General features: G+C 38.6%; 3 protein-coding genes across 3 annotated transcripts; 2 read left to right on the top strand and 1 right to left on the bottom strand.

Moving 5' to 3' along the window:
* The first annotated feature begins 147 nt into the window (after nucleotides 1-147).
* LOC145496165 (serine/threonine-protein kinase RIO3-like) lies at nucleotides 148-10,911 on the top strand. Its single transcript, XM_081475809.1, has 10 exons — nucleotides 148-653; nucleotides 1,163-1,285; nucleotides 2,010-2,105; nucleotides 2,183-2,298; nucleotides 2,437-2,586; nucleotides 3,300-3,427; nucleotides 3,525-3,707; nucleotides 4,104-4,263; nucleotides 8,099-8,377; nucleotides 9,257-10,911. The coding sequence occupies exons 1-10, from the start codon at nucleotides 446-448 to the stop codon at nucleotides 9,359-9,361; spliced, it is 1,548 nt and encodes a 515-aa protein (XP_081331935.1). The 5' UTR covers nucleotides 148-445; the 3' UTR covers nucleotides 9,362-10,911.
* Nucleotides 10,912-11,005: 94 nt separating this feature from the next.
* Nucleotides 11,006-14,642, bottom strand: LOC145496168 (cathepsin B-like). The gene is made up of 9 exons (XM_081475815.1): nucleotides 14,342-14,642; nucleotides 13,786-13,901; nucleotides 13,098-13,213; nucleotides 12,810-12,839; nucleotides 12,323-12,489; nucleotides 11,973-12,125; nucleotides 11,764-11,851; nucleotides 11,617-11,657; nucleotides 11,006-11,223 (listed from the first exon to the last, which is right to left on the bottom strand). Exons 1-9 carry the CDS (start codon nucleotides 14,571-14,573, stop codon nucleotides 11,117-11,119), a joined length of 1,050 nt encoding a protein of 349 aa, XP_081331941.1. The 5' UTR covers nucleotides 14,574-14,642; the 3' UTR covers nucleotides 11,006-11,116.
* A 2,240-nt stretch (nucleotides 14,643-16,882) lies between these two features.
* On the top strand, nucleotides 16,883-23,420 carry LOC145495123 (SUMO-specific isopeptidase USPL1-like). The gene is made up of 6 exons (XM_081474694.1): nucleotides 16,883-17,272; nucleotides 17,383-17,508; nucleotides 18,372-18,799; nucleotides 19,153-19,278; nucleotides 19,630-19,778; nucleotides 22,342-23,420. The coding sequence occupies exons 1-6, from the start codon at nucleotides 17,165-17,167 to the stop codon at nucleotides 23,313-23,315; spliced, it is 1,911 nt and encodes a 636-aa protein (XP_081330820.1). The 5' UTR covers nucleotides 16,883-17,164; the 3' UTR covers nucleotides 23,316-23,420.
* The last annotated feature ends 821 nt before the right edge of the window (nucleotides 23,421-24,241 follow it).

Raw genomic sequence — 24,241 nt, forward strand, 5'->3', positions numbered from 1 at the left:
TTCTGCTGAATAACGTCACCATTTCGTTCTCCTTTGTGAGATGTGGCAGGGTGGTTTTCTCGTCCAACTCCTTCCGCCCGTCGTCCTTGACAAGCGCGGGCTCTGGGAGCGTGCCAGTTTCATAACATGCGCAGTACGTCACATTGCATCACAACCTTTCTCATCTTCGCAATCTGGTCGGTGTACAGTATTTATAAGCTATTTTTACTGATTTTCACCCTATTCATCCCTATCTTTCACAGTTATCAGATTACCGACAATTATTCTGGTTTTTCACGGATCTATTGCCTAGGTACGTGCAGTAATTATCCGATCCTTGGACAACATCTTGTTATTTGTTCCATATTTTTGTACGTGTACGACAGTTCGCAGCCTAAAATCCCAATAAGAATTTTGAATTAAGCTAATATTTATACAGAGTTGAAAAAAAAGACTATTTTAAATTATGGAAATATCTGAAAATATCGTTGTAAATACTCCCATTGGAAACACACCAAGTAAAAGTCCGTGGGGTACAAGCCCAGCTGTAACTCCATGTTCCCTTGCTACTGTTATGGACGAAGAAGTGGCGAAAGAACTTCAAGCTAAGGAAGATTATTTGTCCGGGTATCATCTTCAGGCGAACTCAGTGCCATCTGGACTCGCATTTGAAGGTAATGATTTAATGTTTTGCTTATTGTAAGCGGTTTAATATTGCTTTGATTCATGATCGTGCAGACTTGTAGACAAAACCTTAGCTTTTAGTTGCAGTTTCGAGCTTGTGTTGCAATCAACTGGAAGCTGAAGCTGAACTCAGAAGTTGTTTAATTATTTCAGTTTGACTCATTTGGAGGAAATGGAGGGAGGTGGATGGGGAGCTAAACTCCAGAATACCCGGCCACTTATTAGCATCTCATTGAATAAGAATAGCAACTATTGTTATATACCTCGTTCTTGAAAGCACACCGGCACATGTAAATAAAGTGGCCAGGTATTCTGAAGTTCGGGGTATGGGTTTCAGGATCTACAGTTTTCAGGAGTTTTGTTTTGGACATGATCAAACTACTGCAGACCACCATGTTACAAGACTTCATAGAACATTTGCTGATTAGAATTTGACATTGCCTACCCATGATGGTGTTTCAGATTTTTAAAGTTCAATGGCTTGTGTGTTGGTTCACAGGAGGCACAAGTCCAGACACTGAGAATGATTTTCTTCTGGCTCAGATGATTCAGCTTGAATATGATAAAGAGTATGATCGTACAATTGATTCGATGGAAAAGAGATACAATGGGGAAAGCAAAGGTATTTTCAGCTGTCAGTTTGTAAGTGGAGTTTTTATGCATACACATGCATGCATTATACAATAAACAATGCGTGTATGATATTTGTAGCCTGAAGACTACATTAATTTTAGGCCCTAAATGGCAGTCTGGTTAAACTGAATAGAACTCGGGTTAGCCTGTGTACAGTTACTTGTAGCAATTGATGATGGTAATGGAAATACAATATTAGTTTAAAATTCCCCCTTCTTCAACCAGTCTCCAGTCTGCAATCTGCAAATGTCATCGGCAGCTGTATATTGCAGTTTGAAGTGATAAGGGGCTTACTACTTCCCTGAATGGTACATGTACGTTGCTACTTGATCCCTAGTATCATCATACAGGGACATTCCATTTCACAAGTTAAAAGTCTTGTCTAAGGACATAATGTCCAGTCAGACTCAAATTTTGAGAAGGTCTGCTTTCCCTGTGAGCACACGTACTTGTTTGGAGTTTCGTGGTCCAAGGCACTGCTTGCTGGCTGAGACATGTACATGTAACTTGTGGCACAACTCATGGTTTTGCTGCTTGCTATGCAGAGCTCAAGTTTACTTACTTGTTATGATAGCAGCTTCACATAAACTTTTGACATAATTCTACAATAACAAAGTACTGATCTCAACTTTAATTAGAACAACAAAAATAACAATACAAGTTGAGTTGGGATGAAGTGCACCAGTCTTATATTGTGTCTTGGTTGTTTTCAGTATCAGTATCATTTGACAACTTTCGCAATGTTCATCCTGTCCTGAAAGATGACTCCAGTTCTTCAGATTCAGATGACTGGAATGATGAGGATTTAGGTAAGCAAGCTCACGCCGAATGATTTGACAAAGCTTAGACTTTCTGACTGGTTTTTATCATTATAATGTCTCAACAGATCCTCTGAGGCCCTCTAAAGCTCTACCTAAACAGTCTCCTGGAAAGAAAAAGGAAATAATTACCAAACATGATTCAACAGTTTGTGGACGACGCAATGTAAAGATTATGGAAAAGGTAGATTATAAGTTTAATTAATCCTTTGTGCTTTAAAAGTCAAATGCAACCAAATTGCGGCAGCTTTTGTCCTTGCGGTAGCTCTGTGCATCTGTTGATGAAAGTGTTTTCACATTTTCTGTCCTGTTTCTTTTGCAGTTCCCACCAAGTTTTGCAGCAGGTGATGTTGGCAGTTCAACTCTTGATCTCAAGCTTTCTAATAGTGTATTCAACACTTTGAAGCAACACTCTTACCGCGAGGAAAGGCAGAGTGCTCGACTTCATGAAAAGAAAGAACATTCAACACATGTACGTAAAACTCTGTTGAACTTGAGAATAATTGTTGTTATCTAGGACAAGCATGTCATCCAGAATGAGGTGGTGATCTCAGGGCACTCGCAGGAAAAAAAATTGAAATCCAGCTGCCTAGTGGGCAGTACATTTCAGTTTTCAGTTGCCCCCAGTAAAATATGACTTGCCCAATAGGCATGCAATGTTCATGCCTTATCAACTACATCATTTACTAGGTACTGTCTATAATGAGTGATAGACCATATTAGTGACTTGCAAATTTTGTTTTGCATAGAAAAAGGTAATATACAGATGGACAGATTTTTTTTTTGTATTCTTACTAGTCTTCCAATTGCAGTGATTTCTTGTTGTTACGGTTGTTTCTTCGTGGTTTTGACATGGATTCTCATGAAATTCATTTTGTTCTCATCTTGCAGTCTTAAGTTTTGAAATTGCTTTTGATTGGAAATTATCTCTAACAAGACTATTGAGGCTTATTTAACTTGCCCACTGGACCACCAAACTTCCATTTTTCACTTGCCCAAACGCAAATTAAAATTTGCTCACCCCAGGTAATTGGACGTGGGTTTTTTCCTGCCCTGGTACTGTAAATTGAATTAGGCTAAAAGGCACCATGCTTGGAGAAAGGCTTGTAGTACCAGCTATAGAGCAAGATTTATATAATTTTTGTAGTCACCATTTCAATGACTGTGTTTATTGTGTGTTTACAGGAGCAAGTGTTAGATCCAAAGACCAGACTGATGTTGTACAAACTGGTAAATGGAGAAGTACTGGAAGCCGTGAACGGCTGTATCAGCACAGGAAAAGAAGCATGCGTCTTCCATGCTAATGGAGGAAGGTTTGTGAACTTAGTCTTGATAGGCATATTCTCAAGAAAAAAATTGAATTAATTTATTTGGTCTGACATTGACTTTAGTTCATTTTTGAATTTGAAGGAGAGAAGAGGAACCCATGCCAGAGGAGTGTGCAGTGAAAGTGTTCAAGACAACCTTGAATGAATTCAAGACAAGGGATCGTTATATCAAGGATGACCATCGATTCAGAGATCGCTTCAGCAAACAGAATCCCAGGAAGGTAATCAGGCTCTGGGCAGAGAAAGAAATGTGTAATCTAAGCAGGTTGGTTTCTTTTATGCTGTTTTTCTTGTTGATTTCAATCAATGTACAGTGTTCATGTGATTAGTTTTTTTGTTTTTTTATTAACAACATGACATGTATATGATGATGATGATTATGATTGGGGACACTATTTACACGTTAAAATATATCTTAGCTACATAAATATCACTGTTGACTCATTGACTCGCTTTAGGAGTAAAACGCTGATGACACAGACTCTGTCAACAAACAAATGCGCATGAAATGTATCAATTAGTTTTAATTGTAAATATACTTTATATAGATTTTTGTTGCTTTTTTAAATTCTTGGCATGTCTGTAAAGTAGCTATTTAGCTAAGTGCATTTAGCCATGTTAAATAAAGGTTATTGTAATTAATGTTTATTATTGTTTACAGGATGAAGAAAGCTGGTATTGCGTGTCCTACTGTTGCGCTCTTGAAGAAACACATTCTGGTCATGAGTTTCATAGGCAAAGATCAACAACCTGCGCCAAAACTGAAAGATGCTGTTCTGTCTGCACGTCAGTTACAGCTGGCTTATGAACAGTGTGTTCAGGTACCAAGTGATTAACTACAAGTATTGCTATTAGATGTATATTTTAAAACTAGTAGTAACCAGAGATTGGTGAAGTGCGTTCGATACCGGGGGGGGGGGGGGGGGGGGGAGGAAGGGGGTACTCTAGCAATTTTTTGATAGGGTGTGTTGCTAGGAACATGACATTTTTTGGGTTATAGCAGTGGATATTCAGTTAGTATTTGGACACCTGATTGTAGGCTGAGTACCAGAAATACCTTCTCTATTTAATATTTCGAATTAAATAATATTTCATACTATATTTAATAAAAAAAATCAGAAGCTCAATTCTTTTTATATCAAGATCCCTGACTGTTTTGCCAGTTCCTGATTCCTATACCCAAAGCAGACTGCTGGAAAAGCATACCCTTGACAGCAACGCGTACTAAAGCCCATTTATCTCATTCCCTTTCCAGGGTTTTTCCAAGTAGTGTATTCTTCAGGGTATTGTTTAACTCTTATGTCCTTTATTGGCATTACATGTCACATTGCTCTAGCCGGCGCATCATTTAGTAAGGTTAAATACTGTGTATAACTATAGAAAAAGAATAACAGTACATGGAAGTTTATTTCCAAACATGGATGTTTTTCCCTTAAGTTTACATGCAAGCTTACACCCGGCTTACATCAATTAAGAGCCTATTAAGCTGACCTGCAGTGAAAATCCTTGAGTGGTGTGCATTGCCATTTCCTTTTCGTCATTTGCTGTGCTATGTTGGAATATTTGCTGTCTTTCCCACGGTCAACGAAGTTGTGTTGATTTATTCAAGCTATTACGGTCGAGCCTTGCAACTTCATTCTCACAGAGAAGTGGAATCACCAAGAAAAGCAGCTGACTCCTGATGGACAACACAGATCACAAATCGATATGTTACCCGTGCAGTTTCAGAGAAAATACAGCACTACATGGCTTTCTGGTGCTTAGATAAGTACCTTTAGGCATTTTAATAAAATCAATAAATCAACACAACTTCACTAACCTTGGGGAAAACTGCCACGATTCCTGCGTAGAACAATGAACCAAGAAAAGCACATGGAAATGCACGGGTAGCACTTCATGTAAGACCTCACTATTATTCAAAGTGAGGCATCACATCAGACCAATGCCATGTGTGCCACAAAGTCAGTCCAAAATGGCATCCAAACCCTGAAATCATCTGGTATCGCAGAAAATCACGGGACATGAACCTGTGGGTATGACTGGATTAGAATGCGTTCTCCTATCGTTGAACGCAATGAAGGCAAAGAAGTGTAAAATGTGATGTTAACAGTGTCTATATGTGTATCATCACACAGAACATGCAGCCAGACTACCATGTGTAGTATGTGCTGTGTTCAACTATGATATTATTGAGTTATTTTTTTGTAAAAAAAATACCTCTTAGTCGGCGTGTCGGGTGTGTTATGGACGGGTCAATGGGTGAGTGAGTGAGTGAGTGAGTGAGCGAGTGAGAGATGTATGTATGTCACACCAATCAGATTGGATCTACTATGAACAGCCAATCAAATTTCTTGTTGTAAAGGTAAATGGTATGTGAGAAACACAAGGTATGTATAAACACAAGGACTTTGGTAATTGAAAAATATAGAGAGAGTGCATGTTGCCGGTTTGTGATTTTTAGTCCGGTTTGGAGGAAGTGTGACAGTTACATACGTACATTGGGTTGTTTTAGAGTGCATAATTTTCAGTGTAATGGTGGCTAGCTATGAACGAGATGAGTCTTGAGTTTTGAAGAAGTTCATGAGTTAGTAGTAGGCAAATGGCACGAGATATTTTTATTTTTAATTACAAAGGGTAACTTGATACTTTTGTTTTTCACAAGGAGTTAATTCAATTAGAGGTCACGAATTGTCGGTTCTAGTTCTTAGGACGTGTTTTAGAGGAGACGAGACTATTTAGATTTGAAGCAGTTCTAATGTTAACAATACTAAGTGGGGGTAACGATTGTTTTGTTCTTATTGCATGCAAATATAATGAGATATTTTTATTTTTTAGTTACAAAGTGTAATTTGACACTCTTGTTTTTCACAAGGTAGTAAATTCAATTAGAGCTGACGAATCGTCACCACTTGTTCCCACGAGATGTTTGCTATTTTTAGTTACAAATGGTAACTCAACACTTTTGTTTTTCATATGGGAGTAAATTCAATTAGAGCTTACAATCGGCTATTGTTCCCAGGATATTAAACAAAAAAGAAACTTTCATTTCTAGATTGTTTTTACGTCTCTGCAGTAGCAGTTTAATAGTTTTAGTTGATGACATTAATTTTAGTCCGACATTTTTAAAGGTAAAAAGTATGAAAACTGTTCAAATGTTCTTTGAAGACTGTGTGGCGTCAAGTTAAAGTGCATTTAATTAAATCAGACTTTCAACGTGTCAGAGAGGTTTTTTTCTTTCTTTCTATTTTGAGTTATTTTTTTGTAAAAAAAATACCTCTTAGTCAGCTCGTCGGGTATGTTATGGACAGGTCAATGGATGAGTGAGTGAGTGAGAGATGTATGTATGTCACACCAGTCAGATTGGATCTACTATAAACAGCCAATCAAATTTCTTGTTGTAAAGGTAAATGGTATGTGAGAAGATTTGATCCCGGTAGAGTTCAGAACAGCCATATTTATTCTTCTATTAAAGAGGAGGAAGTATTCATATATTGGGTTTATTTCGACATTTTCTGTGGATTAGGCTGAGGATTTTAGTTATGAATGAGATGAGCCTTGAGATTTGAAACAGTTCATGAGTTAGTAGTATGCAAATGGACAGGATATTTTCATTTTTAGTTACAAAGGTAACTTGATACTTTTGTTTTTCACAATGAGTAAATTCAATTAGAGGTCACGAATCGTTGCTTCTAGTTCTTAGGACCTGTTTTAGAGGAGACGAGACTATTTAGATTTGAAACAGTTCTAATGTTTACAATAGTAAGTGGGGGTAACGATTGTTTTGTTCTTGCTGCATGCAAATATAACAAGATATTTTTATTTTTTAGTTACAAAGGGTAATTTGACACTCTTGTTTTTCACAAGGGAGTAAATTCAATTAGAGCTGACAAGTTATCAGCTATTGTTTCCAGGATGTTAAACAAAAAAAGAAGCTTTCATTTCTGGACGGTTTTTATGTCTCTGCAGTAGCAGTTTAATAGTTTTATTTGATGACATTCATTTCGGTCCGATATTTTTAAAGGTAAAAAGTATGAAAACTGTTCAAGAAGACTGTGTGGCACCAAGTTAAAGTGCAATTTAATTAAATCAGACTTTCAACATGCCAGTAGAGGTTTTTTCCCTCTTTCTTTCTATTTTCGGTGAAGTTGTGTTTTGTTTTGTAAAAAGGGTAAACTTATTACTCGTATAAAATGCTAAAAAGTCTCTTAATTAACTTGAGTATTTTTGAGCAAAAATTCCTCTTGGGGGTTGGAAGGGCTATGTGATCGGTGAGTGAGGGAGTTATGCATGTGCGTGTGTCACGCCAATCACAGTGCGGGTTGTATCAAAGAACGAATCAAATTGCCTGTTAGAAAATAAGATGGTATCTAGATTAATCTGGAGACGTGCCAGATTACTGTAGTTTATTTAGTCAAACATTTTATGGCTCAGTATTTAGCTATCTTACCATGACCGATGTAGCATTGCATGTACATCATAAATTCCCAGTTTCTTTCTTGCTGTACATCGCAACCAAAAAAACTTGTCAAATTAACCAAATCATTACTGTAAACAGCTACATGAATGCTCCTATCTCTGATACTTCACACAAAAAAATAACTCTTGCATGCCTTGTGTGCCTATGTTATTAAGTGATGTTGATGTTTTTTTTTTCAGATGATGTGCACAATGTACCAGAAATGCAAACTGATCCATGCAGATCTGAGTGAGTACAACATGTTGTGGCATGATAACAAAGTATGGTTCATAGACGTCAGTCAGTCTGTGGAACCAATGCACCCCCACGCATTGGAGTTCCTCTACAGAGACTGTACAAATGTCGTTGAGTTCTTCACAAAGTGCAGAGTGCCTGATGTTGTAGCAGCTCATGATTTGTTCAACAAGGTCTCACAACTGGATATCACCCCTAGCACAGATCAGGACTTCCTCTCTCAGGTATGGGAAATTTTCGTGTTGCAGGCTGTTTGTACATTTGTGAAACTTGCTTGCATCTCACCCTTTTGTAATCAAGTTTATTCTTGTAGTTAGTTTTATATACTACATTTAAGTTTAAATAAGGACTGCAAGTAGGTATACAGAAAGTCTTGGTGGACCATACATGTACCGTTTGTACAACCCCCCCCCCCCCCTCCCCCATCTCAGAAAAATTGGGGAGAGGGGCGTCTGTGTAGCGGCAGCACTTATCGTGTTCCGCACTGTGGGTGGTTTTCTTGGAATGTTTGGCAAGTACGGTGATTGGTTGTGATACTAATCTGCATTATGTAAGACATTTCCAGTTGTCTCATTGGTTAATTGATCATTTTCTCCAAATACTGTGTGGATACCAGAAACGATGCATTTTTGATTGGCCTCAAGGACACACACAAGAAGTTTTCACCAAGCCGTAGAATGACTAATATTCTCACATATTTACGAGTTATGCTACAGATGTACAGAAAATTAAATACTGGCAACTGATGAGATTCACATCGAGGATTATCCTCCCCGTAATTTTTTGCGGGGGAGGGGGAAGGTGTACACATGCTAGATATGTTGTAGGTCAAAATGAAATTCAAGTTAAAATGATTTCAACCTAGTTTTGATTCTTAATTTCCTTTGTCTTCTAACCCTAATTATTCATGATCCACGAATACCAGTAGTTAGGGTTAACAGCCAAAGGAATTCCATTTCATCCTGAATTTCATTTTGACCGACAATATATACATGGAGTGTCTTTGGGGAGTCTGACGTTTATCTGTTCAGGGAGAGTGCATTTAGATTTAAAATTCCGTGGCTTGGATGTCCATCACATTGTAATTTTGGATTCTTTTCCAGATTCAATCCTATGAGAAGCATGAACTTTCTGTAGGAGGAAGGAAAAATTTGGAACCGTATGACTTTGATTACTTTTTCAGCAAGACAACTGCACAATCTCAGTGAAGAGATGGTGGACACCTCTTAACCAGAAAACAATCAGTGACAAGACAGCTGCATAATCGTAGGGAAGAGATATGAGACCCTCAGTCAGCTTTCAATAATTATTTGGCAACACTCCAAGAACAGCTCACTAGCTGACACCTGACTCTTTCAGAACTCTATTGCTGGTCCCATACCCAGATTACAATTAAACAATTTAATGTGGCTTACTACAGTTTTCCCAAGACTCAGTAGCGTGTGCTACAATTGCCTGCCAGATGTTGGCATTAGTTACACGTGCAAAAATGACGCCAGTAGCCCTAAGAAAAATGAAAATAACTTCAGGGCTTGAAAGGCATTAAATCACTTCGGTATACGTAGCAATAGCTTCAAACGGCTTTCAAACATGTGTTTAAACCTAGGGCCAATGAAATATGACAGAAATGGTCCATAAACAACTGGTAACGGAGTTTTAATTTACCCTTGCTTTCTTGCTCACGATACGTGGCATCACATGAGTGTGCCCATAAATAAAGGGCATGCACAGTTCAATTCTTGTCCAAGGTTGTATAAGCCAGTCTTTGATTGAGGATTGCTCGAAAACCCACTGTGCAACCAATGATGAAAATTTCACAGTAACTGTTGATTTTTAGGGGAGTATCATGTTTAGAGCCAAAATCTAAAAAAAATTTGTAAGACAGATTTTGAGCTACAGTCAAACCTCCCATAAGAGACCACCCAAAATGTCAAGCCTAGGTGGTCGCTAATGGGAGGTGGTCGCTTACGAGAGCTTAGATATGATAAGAGCGCTTACAAGAGCTTAGCATATGGTAACTGCAGTGACTTACCCCATGTTTTAAATGTCTTACTCAGGCAAAAATTCAATTTCGTGAAAAGAATTCATACTTCTCATTGAGAAATTTCCGTCTCTCTTGTAGTACTCAGGAATGCGATGTTACAACACCTTATCATCCAACTTCTGCTCTATTATCTGTCAAGTGGTCCCTTACGGGAGGTTAAAAACAAAAGAAAATTTCAAACTTTTAGCTCTAAAAGTGGTTGTGCTCACTTACAAGAGGTTCTAAATATAGTGATTTGACTTGGAAACTTTTGGTATTTTGGAAAACTGGTCGCTTACAAGAGTTGGTCACAACCAGAGGTTCGACTGTATTTTTGATTTCACATTTTTTTAAATTGTGAAAAATCTGTCTTACAGATTTTTATGTTACTTTACATGAATGTTAATTCAGAGCAAATTTCTTATTCCTGAAATTTTGAGGTGGGGTCATACACGTGGATTTTGAGAAAAAAGTCATCTGACCTACTAGTGCCCAGTCTCTCCTTAGGTACTTGGTCATTAATTTTGGCCATTTGTCGACATTTAGATTGTTCAAGTTTCATCTAGAATGGTAAAGACTTAAGCAAACAGTAAATAGAGAAAGGAAAAACATCTTGGGACATTTTTCAAAAGAGTTAGAAGTTAGGCCGTTATAATCCATCAAAACTGTAGTAAGCCACCTGAAACTTTGTTACTCTTGCACAAGCTTTCTTTCTTTACCACAATCTCAGCATTCTCTTTAAACCTATGACTTAACTGTTTTTAAAGGAGTTTTACTGTGCGCCCCTCCTTTAAAGAGGTTTTATATTGTTTGTCTCGATAAAACAGTATTGTACAATCAGTTTTTTTATTAACAATTTATCAGCTACAGAATCAATGCTTCACAAGCTAAATCAGCATTACATGCCATCCAGATTTTCCTGATACATTTATGTAGAAGTTTAAGCTAGAACACTCTTTGCTGGTTCTTGATCCAGCTTTGGTTTTCCAGCAACAATGCCTGACTCAATTCCACATTCATCTGAGCCTCGCAGAATCTTGAAGTACCCTGTCAGAAGATGCAATAAGAAGCTTGTGAGTTTCACTACAAAACAAAGTTTCTCCAGGCGTCTTTGCTACAACTGTCATGTGATGTCATAGTCACTCATCCTGTGCTAATAGGCCCTTTGCACGATCCGGTCACATGGTACAGAATTGATTATGCTGGGACACAAGTTACACAGTGGGACTTTCAAATCAAAGGAAAGTCAGGCTGGACTGGTACGAGTTCCTTTGTTTAGGAAATCCCAGTGTAACTTGCATCCCAGCATAATCAATTCCGTACCATGTGACTGGATTGTGCAAAGATCCTATTTCTGTGGGTTATGGTCCTAATTGCACATTGCCATCTAGATGGCAAACTCAGTAAATACCATATTAACATGTATCGGTAACATTTTACCTTGGTCTCCCCAGTCAGGATTCCAGGAATTTGCCACAAGCCTGAAAATAAAATTGAAAAAAAAACCAAAAAAATCAAAATGATGTATTTAATGTTTCACTTTTCATGAAAATTCAAGAAACTTCCAGTACATGAGAATATTCTTACCAGTATGGTTTGTCATCCTCGGTTCCCCAACCCAAGATCTTAATGGCATGCCCACCAAGTGGTGCTCCAGATACGTGTTGATATACGCCTAGACATGTGAAACATTGTTAGCCTAACGTGTCACTTCTTTCTCTGAACTAACGTAATAAGAAATGTAAGGTGGTGAGCTGGGAGAATTAGTAAGTCAAACATGGGATTGAAACACTTACCACTCCTGTAGCTAGGGAAGTCTGCATAGACAGTGAATGCACCCTCTACGGGGCCTTGAGTCATGATTTCCGTCTGGATCTTCTCCACTTCACTGCTTACAGAGTAACCATTTTCTCCATATCTCTTGTCATCTGAGTAAGAAACGTTGTACCCTGATGGCAGAACATACATGAAGCTGGTCAGTAACAGTGGAGACAACCAGTTATGCCTTGGCATGTCTCAGAATGATCTCCACAGAATAATTATTATGGTCAATCACACAAAAATTCCAATCGAGGTCAAAGTCAAAGAGTGTATGTATGTGTACAAACTGCCAGTAGTATTTATTTTTTGTGATTACGATACTTACCTGGCTCACACTTCCTTGTGCATGGTGGTGTGGGATCAATGGATTTACTGCAAGGCTTGAGTTTCCCTTTTACATGGTGATCACAAGCCGGAATTTCATATGGCTCACATCCCTGGTGAGAATTGTACTGCCCTCCTGTTACAAGCCCAGAGTCAACCCAGTAATTCCTGTAGAGCAAACAACTTGGTACATCATTTGCTTACAACGTAACTCCCAGAACAAAATGGTAAAGTGATGCCATTGTCCCATTCTGTGAGTTGCTCTGACTGTGCAAAGTTACTTATTCATTTGACTGGGTTCACATTTAGTGTTGAAGTACGAGGATAGAACTGTGAAGATGTTTGTTTTTACCAATAGGTGGTATTTTTGTTTTTGGAAAAAATTCTACCTAACATGTTTCTATCAGTTTGTTGAAGTTCAAAGAATGGATGCAACTTTACTTTTGACTTTCAAGATAACATTTTACGTATAAATAACCAATTATTACCATGCAGCTTCGGGGAATCCTCCATTGCACCTAGGATTGAAAACAAATCAAATTCAGTATTAGTATTTTGGAGCCTTTCTTGGGCAAACAATGTGTCTGTCAGAAGAAAAACATACCACTTGTAGTGTTCACTACTAGAAAGAGCAATGTACATTCAGCAGGCATTGATAGTGAATAACAGTGCATTTCCTGGTCTGAAGTTTCCTATATTAAACTCCTCTGTTGCTAGAATTCACTTAGCTGAAAGTTGCTTTAAAATTAACCTGTAGTAAAAACAGTTCCACTTACCCCATTCCACAACTCTGACAACATGATAGCAAATCCTCAGCAGAAATGTGGGGCGTTAGTTTGCCACCAGATGAGATACAGATTCTGTCTGTCATGGCTTCCACAGCTCCAAATGCCTGAAAAATTATTACCCAGTGTTAACCTTCCAGAGGAGGGGCAGGGGGTGGCGGAGGGGTCGGAGGGGGGGGGGGGTAAATTGGAAAAATTGGGTTGGAGTGTGCGGCCTGCTTTCCAAAACCCTTACCCTAGACCAAGACCAAGATCTGTGATTTTCTTAACTCTATTTATGACCTGACGAAAAATTTGAGACAGTCTAAGACCTGACCCTTAAATCAATACCTAGTTCAGATCAATGGTAAAGGCAACGTCTATATGCTTTTACTAGGTAGGACAGCTTCTAAAAAAAGGCGTTTTATTTCCAGTCCCCTTACTAACTGTATAGAAATTTCTTTCAAGTTAGTTCAACAGATGTCAAGAATTTATTGCTGAGTAATTTTCTTTTTTTATACAAGCTTCTTTCCTGGTAGACATAAAGTAATGGTTCCTGTGAAAATCTTGATACTTTTCAAAATAAGAAAAATTCATGCGATTTGGTACTTCTTGTGTAGGGGTGGGGTGCAAAGCTCACTCAAGTCCCGCCCCAGTTCCCACCCTCTCACTCTCCCTTCTATATATATAACAAACTGACCCAGCAACTTCCACAAGACCCTTGGTCACGGATTTCTTTTGTTGATGGACATTCGGACCACTCCTGTCTGGCGTCAAATGAGTCTGGGATTTCAACTGCTTCATATTCTGTCTTCTCTAGAAGATCAAACAGCAAAGAAAAGCGTTCAATTACACAAAGACCGACACAACCCCTCCCCCCCACCCCCTTCCCCTCCACTTATGACGATTTGTTAAGAAGTTGGTAAAATGCCACAGAAACCCAGAGCCAAGGCCAGGCCAACAGCACGACTGTGACTAAGCATATAATGTGATGAAAACTATTTTGCATTCCTTCTTGAATTTTCTTGCGGAAATTGAATTATTCAAGAGGGCAGGCTGTTTCAATTCTTATGCAAATCATGGAACTTTCATTTTTCTCCCCGCACGTTCCCCTGTCTAAAGGAGGCAGGGAGGCGTAAAATGAAATATGCTACGTAGCTATGATCAAAAGCCGAGAAATTGAAGATAAAGTTTACTACGTTCTCAAAGTCATTGTTCTTTTTTTCATATTTAAAGATTACCGTGATTTAACTAACCTGACAGGAGTCCAAGTTTTATCGGCCTTGGTGGGATCTTGCCATCTAACGGGACGCCGCACAAACTCTTGAAATGCTCGACATCGTAACCGAGATAGTCCGGGTCTGCTTTCCATGAAATTCCTTTAGCGGAGTTGATGTAGTCAATCGCTTCTTTAGTGAGTGGTTCATGCAAATATTTTGCCTGGCATGAGGCAAGAAGGGCAATCAGAGAAACAAATAACACAGCCATGGTTCTGCAACAATATTAGCACTGTTAACAGCTAGCCAAAAATTCCGCGTCAGAGCAGCAGGAAGGTTGGACTACTTAAATACATCAAGTCACAAGACTAGTCACAAGATCGGAAGTCACGAGGTTTTTTTAGGGTTTATGTTTCAAGCGTTAACTTTAGCTGCACTACACCCCATAGCATAGGTCAGGTTTCTATAAGACAAGAGTTTTCCATCAGTCAATTCTTGGTTTTCATGTGACGTAGTCATATTCCAAAATTAGAAATTATCTTTCCTTCTGAGGTTTTAGTTTCATCAGATAACAGACCCAATAGGAACGTGATGTTTGACAATGGTTTAGCTTTACAGAGTTCTTCTTTTTGTAATAGAGCACTCCAAGCTTTTGCGTTGCGTGACATGAAAATGGCTGCCCGAAAAGACTGTCGCGTAGGTCAAAAGATGAGTTATCGCTTTGGTTTTTGCTAAATAAATGGTGCTTGCACTAGAAGGAGCATTTATTTCAATGTGTCGGAGCTCTAGAGTAAAAAGTTTCGTTTCAATAGCAAAACTCAACGACAGATGTTTTTGTTATTTTACGGCCGCCATGTTTGTGCCCCTCCGAAGGGCACAAACATGGCGTCTCCATACAAAGCTATATAAATTTGGGTAACACACTTCTGCGAATAACGGGTGAATGAAAAACAGCATAAACCTGATTCTTGGCAAGGTTGTTTATATAGCAATCATCTATAGTATCCCAGATTCTTGAATTTATTTATTGAATGGTGACGATATTTAGTGTTGATCACCTGACTAGTGAAAACCGAGAATTATAATTAAGTTACTGGACTACATGTATCTACCTATCTACCTTACCACAATAAAAATTAATAACAATAATTCAAATAAAAAAAATGCTTTTCATGGAGGCCGTGTCTAAAAATTTACTCAAAATTTAGATATTACTTAAAACTTTGGCGACTTAATTTACATTTGAAATCGGTCAGTGAAGATGCTTGTCTTAGGTCTATTGGTAAGTTGTTCCACAGCTGAACTCCGCTCACGGTACGAAAAACTTCTCTTGAGATAATCAGTTCGAGGTTGTGGAAGATCTGATTTGTTTTCGGTATTCCTTAAACGATAAAAACACTTACACTGTACTGTCACGATACATGAATCTTGATCTCAGATAATCAGGTGTCATACCATGTAATATTTAATACATTAGGATAGACTTCTGTTTCAATCTTTGATAGTAGAGTCTTCGCCACCCCAGTACCCGGAACAAACCACCCAAATTACTCATCATAGCTCGCAGACATTAGGGTGCGAGCTGCGCGATTTTGAAGCCTTTGGAGTTTTTGAGAAAGGCCCACATTGCAATAATCAAAATGTGGTTGAACAAGGATATTATTAGTTTTAATTAAAATATTAAATGGAGTGAGATCCCGAATTCTATCAGCACATAAAGGGCCGGTTCACACCGAGAGTGAAAAGAGGCAAAGCATAGCCTGATCCTTATGTGGTTCGCTTCGAAAAAAAGCTATCAGAGGCATAGACTTAAATGTCATCTTGGTCAAACAACGTTAAGTTACTATGGGGTGCTTTCCATTATGCCAAAGATTCCGGAAATTTCATTTGGAAGTCAAATGGAGATGGTAAGAGCCATTCCTCTTGGTTGGCCCAGTTTAATCGGGAAAAGTCGTTCCATTTTCCTCGGGTATTCCCACTGATCTCGATCTGACCGGTCGGTTTGGCATAATAAGGAGAACACCCATTGAGTTTTGTCTGTGATATGCCCGCAGACTTTCTCTCAAAGACGGCCGCTCACTGAATGTGAACTCGATTGCGTGCGAAACTTCCACGATCCATCGCATCATCAATGTGAGTTTCGCAACGAAATTTACAATTTCCCATTCGACACACATACTAATGATCACTTCCACAGAGTTCACCACCCCCCGGGGGAGGAATCCCAGGGCACAAACACGTGTGTTCATGCTTTCTCCTTCCTCTCCCTTCCTCGCCTCAGTCTCCTCTCGTTTTTGCTCTCCTTCGCCTCTTTTTGCGCTTTTCTACAGTCCCTAACTACCGAGAGCCTGGAACAGGCCATACTGTTCTAATAACATTAAACAATAGGTGACATCACTGATATCTAACCGACTTAGCACACCGTAAGGCAAGCTTGCTATTATGACTGTTATTTTTGTTTTCTTTTTTTTTATGAAAATAAAACAAAAATAATACATTTATAAACGTGGGGTCTCCTGATAAAATGTCGGGATAATGCTGTCGCTGAGAGAATCTATTATAGCTTGGTTTGACTTTTTGAGAGAGATCTAGAGAGAGGGGGAGCATGGCGAGATGGACAGGAGCCGAGTTGCATTATGGGCTCTAATTAACATATTTTCCGCTAATTCATTTGTCAGCGGTTATTACTGTAATGTCATGAGTACCAACCTCAGAACGACACCGAACGTTTTGATGGCGGTGTTTTTACATGTGCTCTTGATCTCGGAAAAGCATGGCTTTCAAACGTGTAAAGATCTGCTAAACTGTAGGTTGTAAGCAAGTTTTGGACGGCCACGGCTGTATTAGCCACCGAGCAAACAGATGACAGAAAAGTTCTGCGGGCTTTGCCAGGCGAATGGCCTGAAAAGACAGCTTGTTCTATTCCAGTTGAATTTGGAAGAAGCGATTTTGTTGTGTGAAAACAAGGAGGTCTGTGCTGTATCTTTTTGCTTTTTATTTATTTCCGTTGTATTTTACAAAGTATCTGTAGCAAAATTTGGTGGCTGAGTTGTGCTTTTTGCTTTTTTGCTTTTTTGCAGTGCGTGTATCCTCTTGGAGTTACGGACAATGCCAACTTAATCGTGAGTCGCAAAGCTTCGGAGGTCAACTCGTTCTTAAACTTGAAGAGAAGAAGGAAGAAGAAGTCAAAACCAAGAGAAACAGAGGTAAGTTGTAATCTCAGTTTGACTCTGCCTTGTTTATGGTGAAACTTTGAGTTGCGTGTAGAATTCAGTAAATTCAGGAGATTTGAAACAGCTGAAAATATCTTGTCAAATTGTGGAGCCAGACTCCAACAGTTTACCACTTTACATTCTCTGCGACAAATGCCTTGTTTTCTTTTGTGCAGTCTAATGATTTTGAGAGGTTAGGCTTTGTGGAACTAGGAAAAGCTGTTTCTGCCCAAATCTGAGAGCAAGCTTTCTCGGTTTTGAAGTTTCCAGCACTTGTCAAAGTGTATAGGTTTTGAAGTTATTAACCAGATGGTCATGTTGTTAATTTCCTTGGTAACCAGCAAATTTTTTCTGAGGCTATTAGTTTGAAACCATTGTTCAGGTTGGAAAGTGCCTTTATTTTTTTCCTCCTCATGAAGATTGTTTTAGCAAAAACCACATGAAGAGTGCAGTGTAGTCTTCTTTTTTTTTTCATTTTGCAACTTTAATTACAAAGAGGGAGTGTGGTCAAAATTTGTTTTGCAATATTGCCACATTATCAAACTTACGAGGAAAAGAATACAAAAGAATCATTATTTGGGGGTTTTGTTCATTGAGGTGCATTACTAATCTAGAACCAAAGCAAATGGCATGATATGGTAACCAGCATGATGAGGTTGTTGCAAATACAAGCTTGAGCTCAAACAAACAGAAACACAAGCTCAACTACATGTATCAGCGATATTCACTCTAAAGCACGAGTGACATGATGTTGCTTGTGTTAAGATACAATGGGTTCTCAAGGTGCTTGAATTCTTGCCCTTCATCTGATGTTCATATTTTTTTTTTTTAAAAAATGATGCTTCTTGACATTTCAGGAACCTGAAAATGTTTCTCCAGAGTCCACATGTCCTGAGCATTTGCTGCAATGGCAGAATGTTGATTCACTTTGTTGGCTTCATTCTCTGCTGTCTCTAGTTGTCAACAATGCAACCTTGAACACTTATGTTAAAATACTTCCCCCAAATGTGGACTCAGTGTTAAGGACATTGACCAAATCCTTCAACAAGGCACAAGAGTTATTAACAAGAAACAGAGAACAGGCAGAGAAGGATTTATATGATGTGAGAGAGAAGGTGTGGAACTATTTACAGCCCAAGATGAAGTGTGAACGTGGAGTGAATGACAGCCCAGTAATGGCATTGCCTCTTCTGTTACAGGAAAATAGCGTATTATCAGAAAAAATGCTTCAAGTTTATCAGTGGGAATTTAACTGTACTACCTGTGGGTATCATCAAATTAACAAGTAAGGTCAAAACCTAGTTTTCTTGGCTTATCCAGTTTTGTGTGAGTTATTTGTGAGTATTGTTTTAAACATCCTCCTTTCTGCCTCATACATTTTATGTTATAATTTTTTAGAGATTCTGGTTTTTAATCAAGTTAGCTTTCCAGTAGAGAGAAGAGAGAAGAACTTACCCAACGTAAGGATGGCAGCTACTAAAATTTAGAAGTCACACCTATAGGGGTGAAAAATGGAAATTTTAATGTCTCTCAGTCCACTTTTAACATCTCTTGACAACACTGCATAATCTTCAGACTTCATACTATTTTGTACCACATGTATATTGATCTGACTTAAGTCTATCATTTACTCTTAAGGAGGAAAAAGCACTTGGCAACTTTTCCAAATGTGACAGAAGACTTCAGTCTGCAGAATCTTGTATTTACACGACCATGCTATAAATGTGGAGTTCCTGAGCAGAGAAGTAGACTTTTATTTGACAGGTGTGTTCTGTTCTATCAATGTTATCCTGATGCTATGATGTTTGGTGCTTATGAAGATTGTTTACAGTTTAGACTGATCGTGAAATGTAGATTCAAGATAGGTCTTTTGTCATGTGAGGTTAGAGTTTTTAAGATATTTTTGAACCTCTCCTGAGGAACACCTCCTATTGGAAGACACTTCTATGCAGACACTCAGGATGTATCTTTATCCTTCTTTAGCAGACACCTTTTCTAATGGAGACACTTTTCAAGTCTCAAGAACACTCCATGCTGGAGGTTTCACTTTGTTTAAATATCAAGCATGTCAGTACTTTTGAGATTTAATTTAGAGTCCTTTCTTTTCCTCCACAGAATGCCTGATTGCATTTTCTTGCACTTTGAGCAAGGTTTGAATTTGGAAAGATTTCAAGAGCTTGATCTTGGTCATTATGTCATGACACAGTTCATCCAGTACAAAAGAAATCCTGACCACTTCATTTGCTGGACAAGAGACCCTGGAGGTACAAGAGTGTTGCATATTAAGTCCGTCTGTCACTCTAAAGCTCGAAATAATGTTAAAATTATCTACAGTACATGCAGTTTGACATAATCATCTTTATGGATGTCAGTGTACAAATGTTATCCGTGTAGCTAAGTGACTTGTAGTAAATAAGCAGTTGATTCTTGTGGGTTTTTCTTTTCATTATTTCAATGGTGTAGTTGGATGGTTTAGTTCTCTTACATGAGAATTGTTTGTTTTCAGGGTTCAAACATCGGGCACCAAATTATGTTCTACAAGGGACGTGATTATTTTTCTCAAATCTACAGAAAACCAAATTACACCAAGCAAATATGACTATAGGTTTGAATAGACAATATACCTCATCAGAAGATAGTGAAAATGCTTATCACGGTCGTCTTAATTTGCCTTCTGTCAAGGACTTACCTTTTCTTGGGGAGGCGAGTAGTAACTCTAGTATAGCTAATTTTATGCTTGCTGTTGTCATTGTGTTGTGTGCCCCTCCCCTCAGGAGTTAAAATGGTGATGAGAAACTGTAAGGAAAAACTGACGACAAAATGGTGCAGGGTGAACTAGCACCACGTGTAGAGGTAGGGGGTGTAGGAGGAGCAGAATTTTTGGAGTTGTTTGGTTGGTTTCTTGGTATATGAATAAACTTATCTTCCCACCTTAAAGTGCCACTGAAACGAAATTTTCGTACTCTCTTTTTTTATCTCAATCTATAGTTTCAAACGTGCTGAAAGTAATGGTGAACTTTATTTCTGCCATATCCCAACAGAAAGTGCTTTTTTTAGATGTTGAAATCGACTTTTTGGAGCAAAACTGTGTCCGGGCTCTGGAACCGAGTTTAAGGACCTTGTGACGTCACTGGTTGTATTCACGCAAGAAGCGCTATAGATTCTCTCTTGTTTTCACTTGAGTTATTCAAGTTTATTCTTCATATTGTCGATACCTACTAGTTTTCTACCTTGTAATTTCTGTCCAGCCTTGACAGGAAATACACATCATAAACGTTGGAGGGTGCCAGAGAGTGTAGATTCACCAGAATAAATGCTACAGATTATAACAGCTCAGTATACTTTTCGAACATCTTGAGTACTCGATTGGAGATTTCGAAGACGAGTGTGGCAACTTTTATATCACGTCCTGAAGCCTAAACACGATATTTCGCCGTCTGTTTTCAGCCTGGTTCTGAAATTTGGATTCTCACGTTGATCTAAGGTCTATTAACAAGGTTCGAATATATCCTCGGCAACTTTACTGCATTAAAAGCCGTAAGCGCATCAGCCATCCGCACAATCACGAAGTTATTAACGGTCCACAAGCTTTGAGTCGAGTACTTCTTTGCACACTGAGGGCATCTTTTTATGATACTAATAAGTGAGAGTTCTTGTGGTAGACAAAATGTATCTTTGAAAATTGTGATCCGCAGCAGGGTTTGCTTTATCGCCGCATACGTATTAGGGTAAACAAAGCGGGAATTTCGCTTCTCTTTTACACGTATCTCCCAATTGCAATATTTCACGGCCGATGGATTACTTTGAGTTCTTTAGCACATACTTATGTCTATGATCTTCATTTAATAATATCCAAGTTCAAAACAATTCGTTAAAACGTCACTAGTTTACACTCCTTTCGAAGGTTCATTAAACAGAATTTGAACTAATTTGCATATATGACCTTTCGCCGCTGACATTGTCACGCTTTCTCTCGTTTCCTGAAAACATACCTGTAGGGTCATGGCAGCTTAGTTTACCTTTAGAGTTTAAATTCGCTCCCTCATATAAAAGAAGAGGGTTTCTTAAATTGTTGCTGTTGTGATAACTTGCAGGATGTAGCAGATACAACTGGACTAAAGGTCACTGTGGCACAATCTCGTCCGCCGTGAAACTCACAAAGCGTCCGGTTTCCTCGAAAAGCAACTCGAAAACTCGAAGCGTTGTTGCTGCGATTCGTGCAGCAGCAGTCCGGATAATATTTTCAAAAGCCGCTTTCTCTTGTTTTCATGTCTTTTTTACTTTATGAGTGTAGATATTGTTTAATTGAGTGCTGGCATTTCACCAAGAGTCCCGATCATTTTGCGATCTAAGAACTCCCACTCGTTTGCTTCCTTACATAAAATATCCTGCAAATATCCAATTAAATAGACTGGAAAGCCCCAGGATCGACTCTCGACCTCTTCATGTCTAAGGCTGCTGTGATTATCTGCTTTACTAACAGCTCTGAGATGTCCTTAAGATGATTTTTGGGGGGCTTCGAACAGTAATCTCTTCTCCCATAATCACTCTAAATTTTCAGCGCAGCATGAGAGTAATACAACCAGTGACGTCACTAGGCTGTTTTGGCCGTGCCAAAATGGCCGGCAATTTTGGGCTTAACCAGCCAACTTCGAACGGCTGAAAAAGCAGTTTTCGCTTACCGCATGCGAAAAAAAAGTTTGCAGTGTTTCCAAGTAAGGTTGAAACTTTATTACTAAGCAAAAATCTCACATACAAAAATTTCGTTTCAGTGGCACTTTAAGCTAAATTTATTTTGCATCTCTTTTTCTCTTTTTATGCTTACAGGAACAAGATGGATGGAACTGGACGACTTGAAATCACCAGAGTGTCATTGGAGTTCTTCACCACCTAACGTCCTGCCATCAGAAGTACATATTGCAGTGTGGGAGAAAGTTTTTACTGCGTCACTTCCTTTGCTTACTCCTGAACCAAACAAACCTAACAAAGCAGAACTCTCGATTGTTGAAGATGTGAAAGTGGCAAAAAATTATTTTACATCTCCGTTAAATATTGACTGTAACACAGCTGTTTCGTCATGTAAGGATGTCACGAGTCATGGACTTCTTTCACCACCCTTCAAATCCCCAGTGTTCTCACCTTTAAGAGGCAGAACATCCTCACTTGTTTTACCACAGAAGACAAGAGCTGGGCAATTTGAACCATACGTTCCAAGGAAAAAGAGACTTGTCGGTCAAAGCTGTCCCAACTCACCTGTTTGTAATAATTCTGACATAGATATGTCTCCTCTTCCAAGTCCTAAGTTTTCACAGTCATTCCTGACATGGCAGGACATCAAGGAACAGAGTAAGAAGATAGCTGTTGATGATTTGCAAAGTGATAGTGGTTATTCAAGTCCGGCATCTGTTAGTTCATGTGGTAGCTTACCCTCTGGCCAATCCATCCTTGGCACATCAGTTAGTGATCATGCAGACGACCTTCATGAACCTGAGGATAAAAATGCAAATGCTGGTGGGCAAACAGATCATTTGTGCAGGGGTCCGAGTCATAATTGTAATGACTTGACAATGTCTTCCAGTGTCTGTTCATTGCAAAGAAAAAACACAGATTTGTTACACGAGGTTGATTCGCTTGACCTGGCAGATAAACTTGAACAGTTGTTACCAGACTGTTTACTGGAGAATCCACGAAGCTTAGTAAAACCTTGCACCACAAGTAATTTAATGGAAACAAAACTGGAAAATTTTGTTAAATTATCTGCTGAGCAAGACCAGTTCATTCTTGATATATTGGGAGTGTAACACAATTCTGTACATTTTTTTTTTGTTTATACTGTATCAGTATCTAGAGTAGTACTTTTTTTTGTATTAATTAAAGATCAGCATTGAGCTGTTACCCTTTCATAACAGGTCTAAGTTGAAACTTAATATTGAGGCCAGTGTAGTAAGAGAGTGTACAGTGTTCATGAAATTTAGTCAGAGTTTTATCTTCTGGTAAAAGTGTCAATTTAGAGTTTACAAATAGCTTCAAAAGATAGATATTTTGGTCCATCTTCTTAGGAAACTCAGCTGAAATCGCATTTACATTGGAGATGCACTGGTGACTCGGTGTGCGAGAATCTACATTGTACACAATGAAATGCAACACAATATGTTTATGACCTTTTATCCCACTGACCCATTTGCGAAAATAATCACAAACCCAAAAACTTGGTCCTCATACCCCTTGTTGTCATCATTCTTATGCCAAACATTGTCTCTCATAATTAGGTTATAAATGTAGAAAACATGTATGAATCATTTCTGAATGAGCATGCATTAGCCCACAGATACACACAGTACACCGATAAATTTGCCAGCTCAAAATCAGAGAAAAAGTAAACCTTCCAGAAAATGTTCACTTGCCATGACATCTTAGCGAAACTTGTCTGAGGAAAGGCATCTGACAGGCCAACAAAACAACAACAGAGAGAAAAAAAAACTCGATAAAAAGCAAAAACCACTTATAAGGCCTGTCTCCTATTCAAACAAATTCTAATTTTGCTTTGTGTGCATGCCCCAAAAAAGTATTCAAAAATTGAAACATGCCTCAAAATGTATTGTTCCAGAAAAGATCCATACCCCTCCCACTGTGGTTTTTCTGGTCAAACTGCTCTTCTCCCCCATCCCCGTGAAAATTCCAGTTTGGTTTATATGTTCCTTTAAATCCCACAAGAAAGGTTAGAAAT

Source organism: Orbicella franksi, chromosome 8 (genome assembly GCF_964199315.1).
Source record: "Orbicella franksi chromosome 8, jaOrbFran1.1, whole genome shotgun sequence".
In the NCBI taxonomy this organism is placed as follows: Eukaryota; Metazoa; Cnidaria; class Anthozoa; order Scleractinia; family Merulinidae; genus Orbicella; species Orbicella franksi.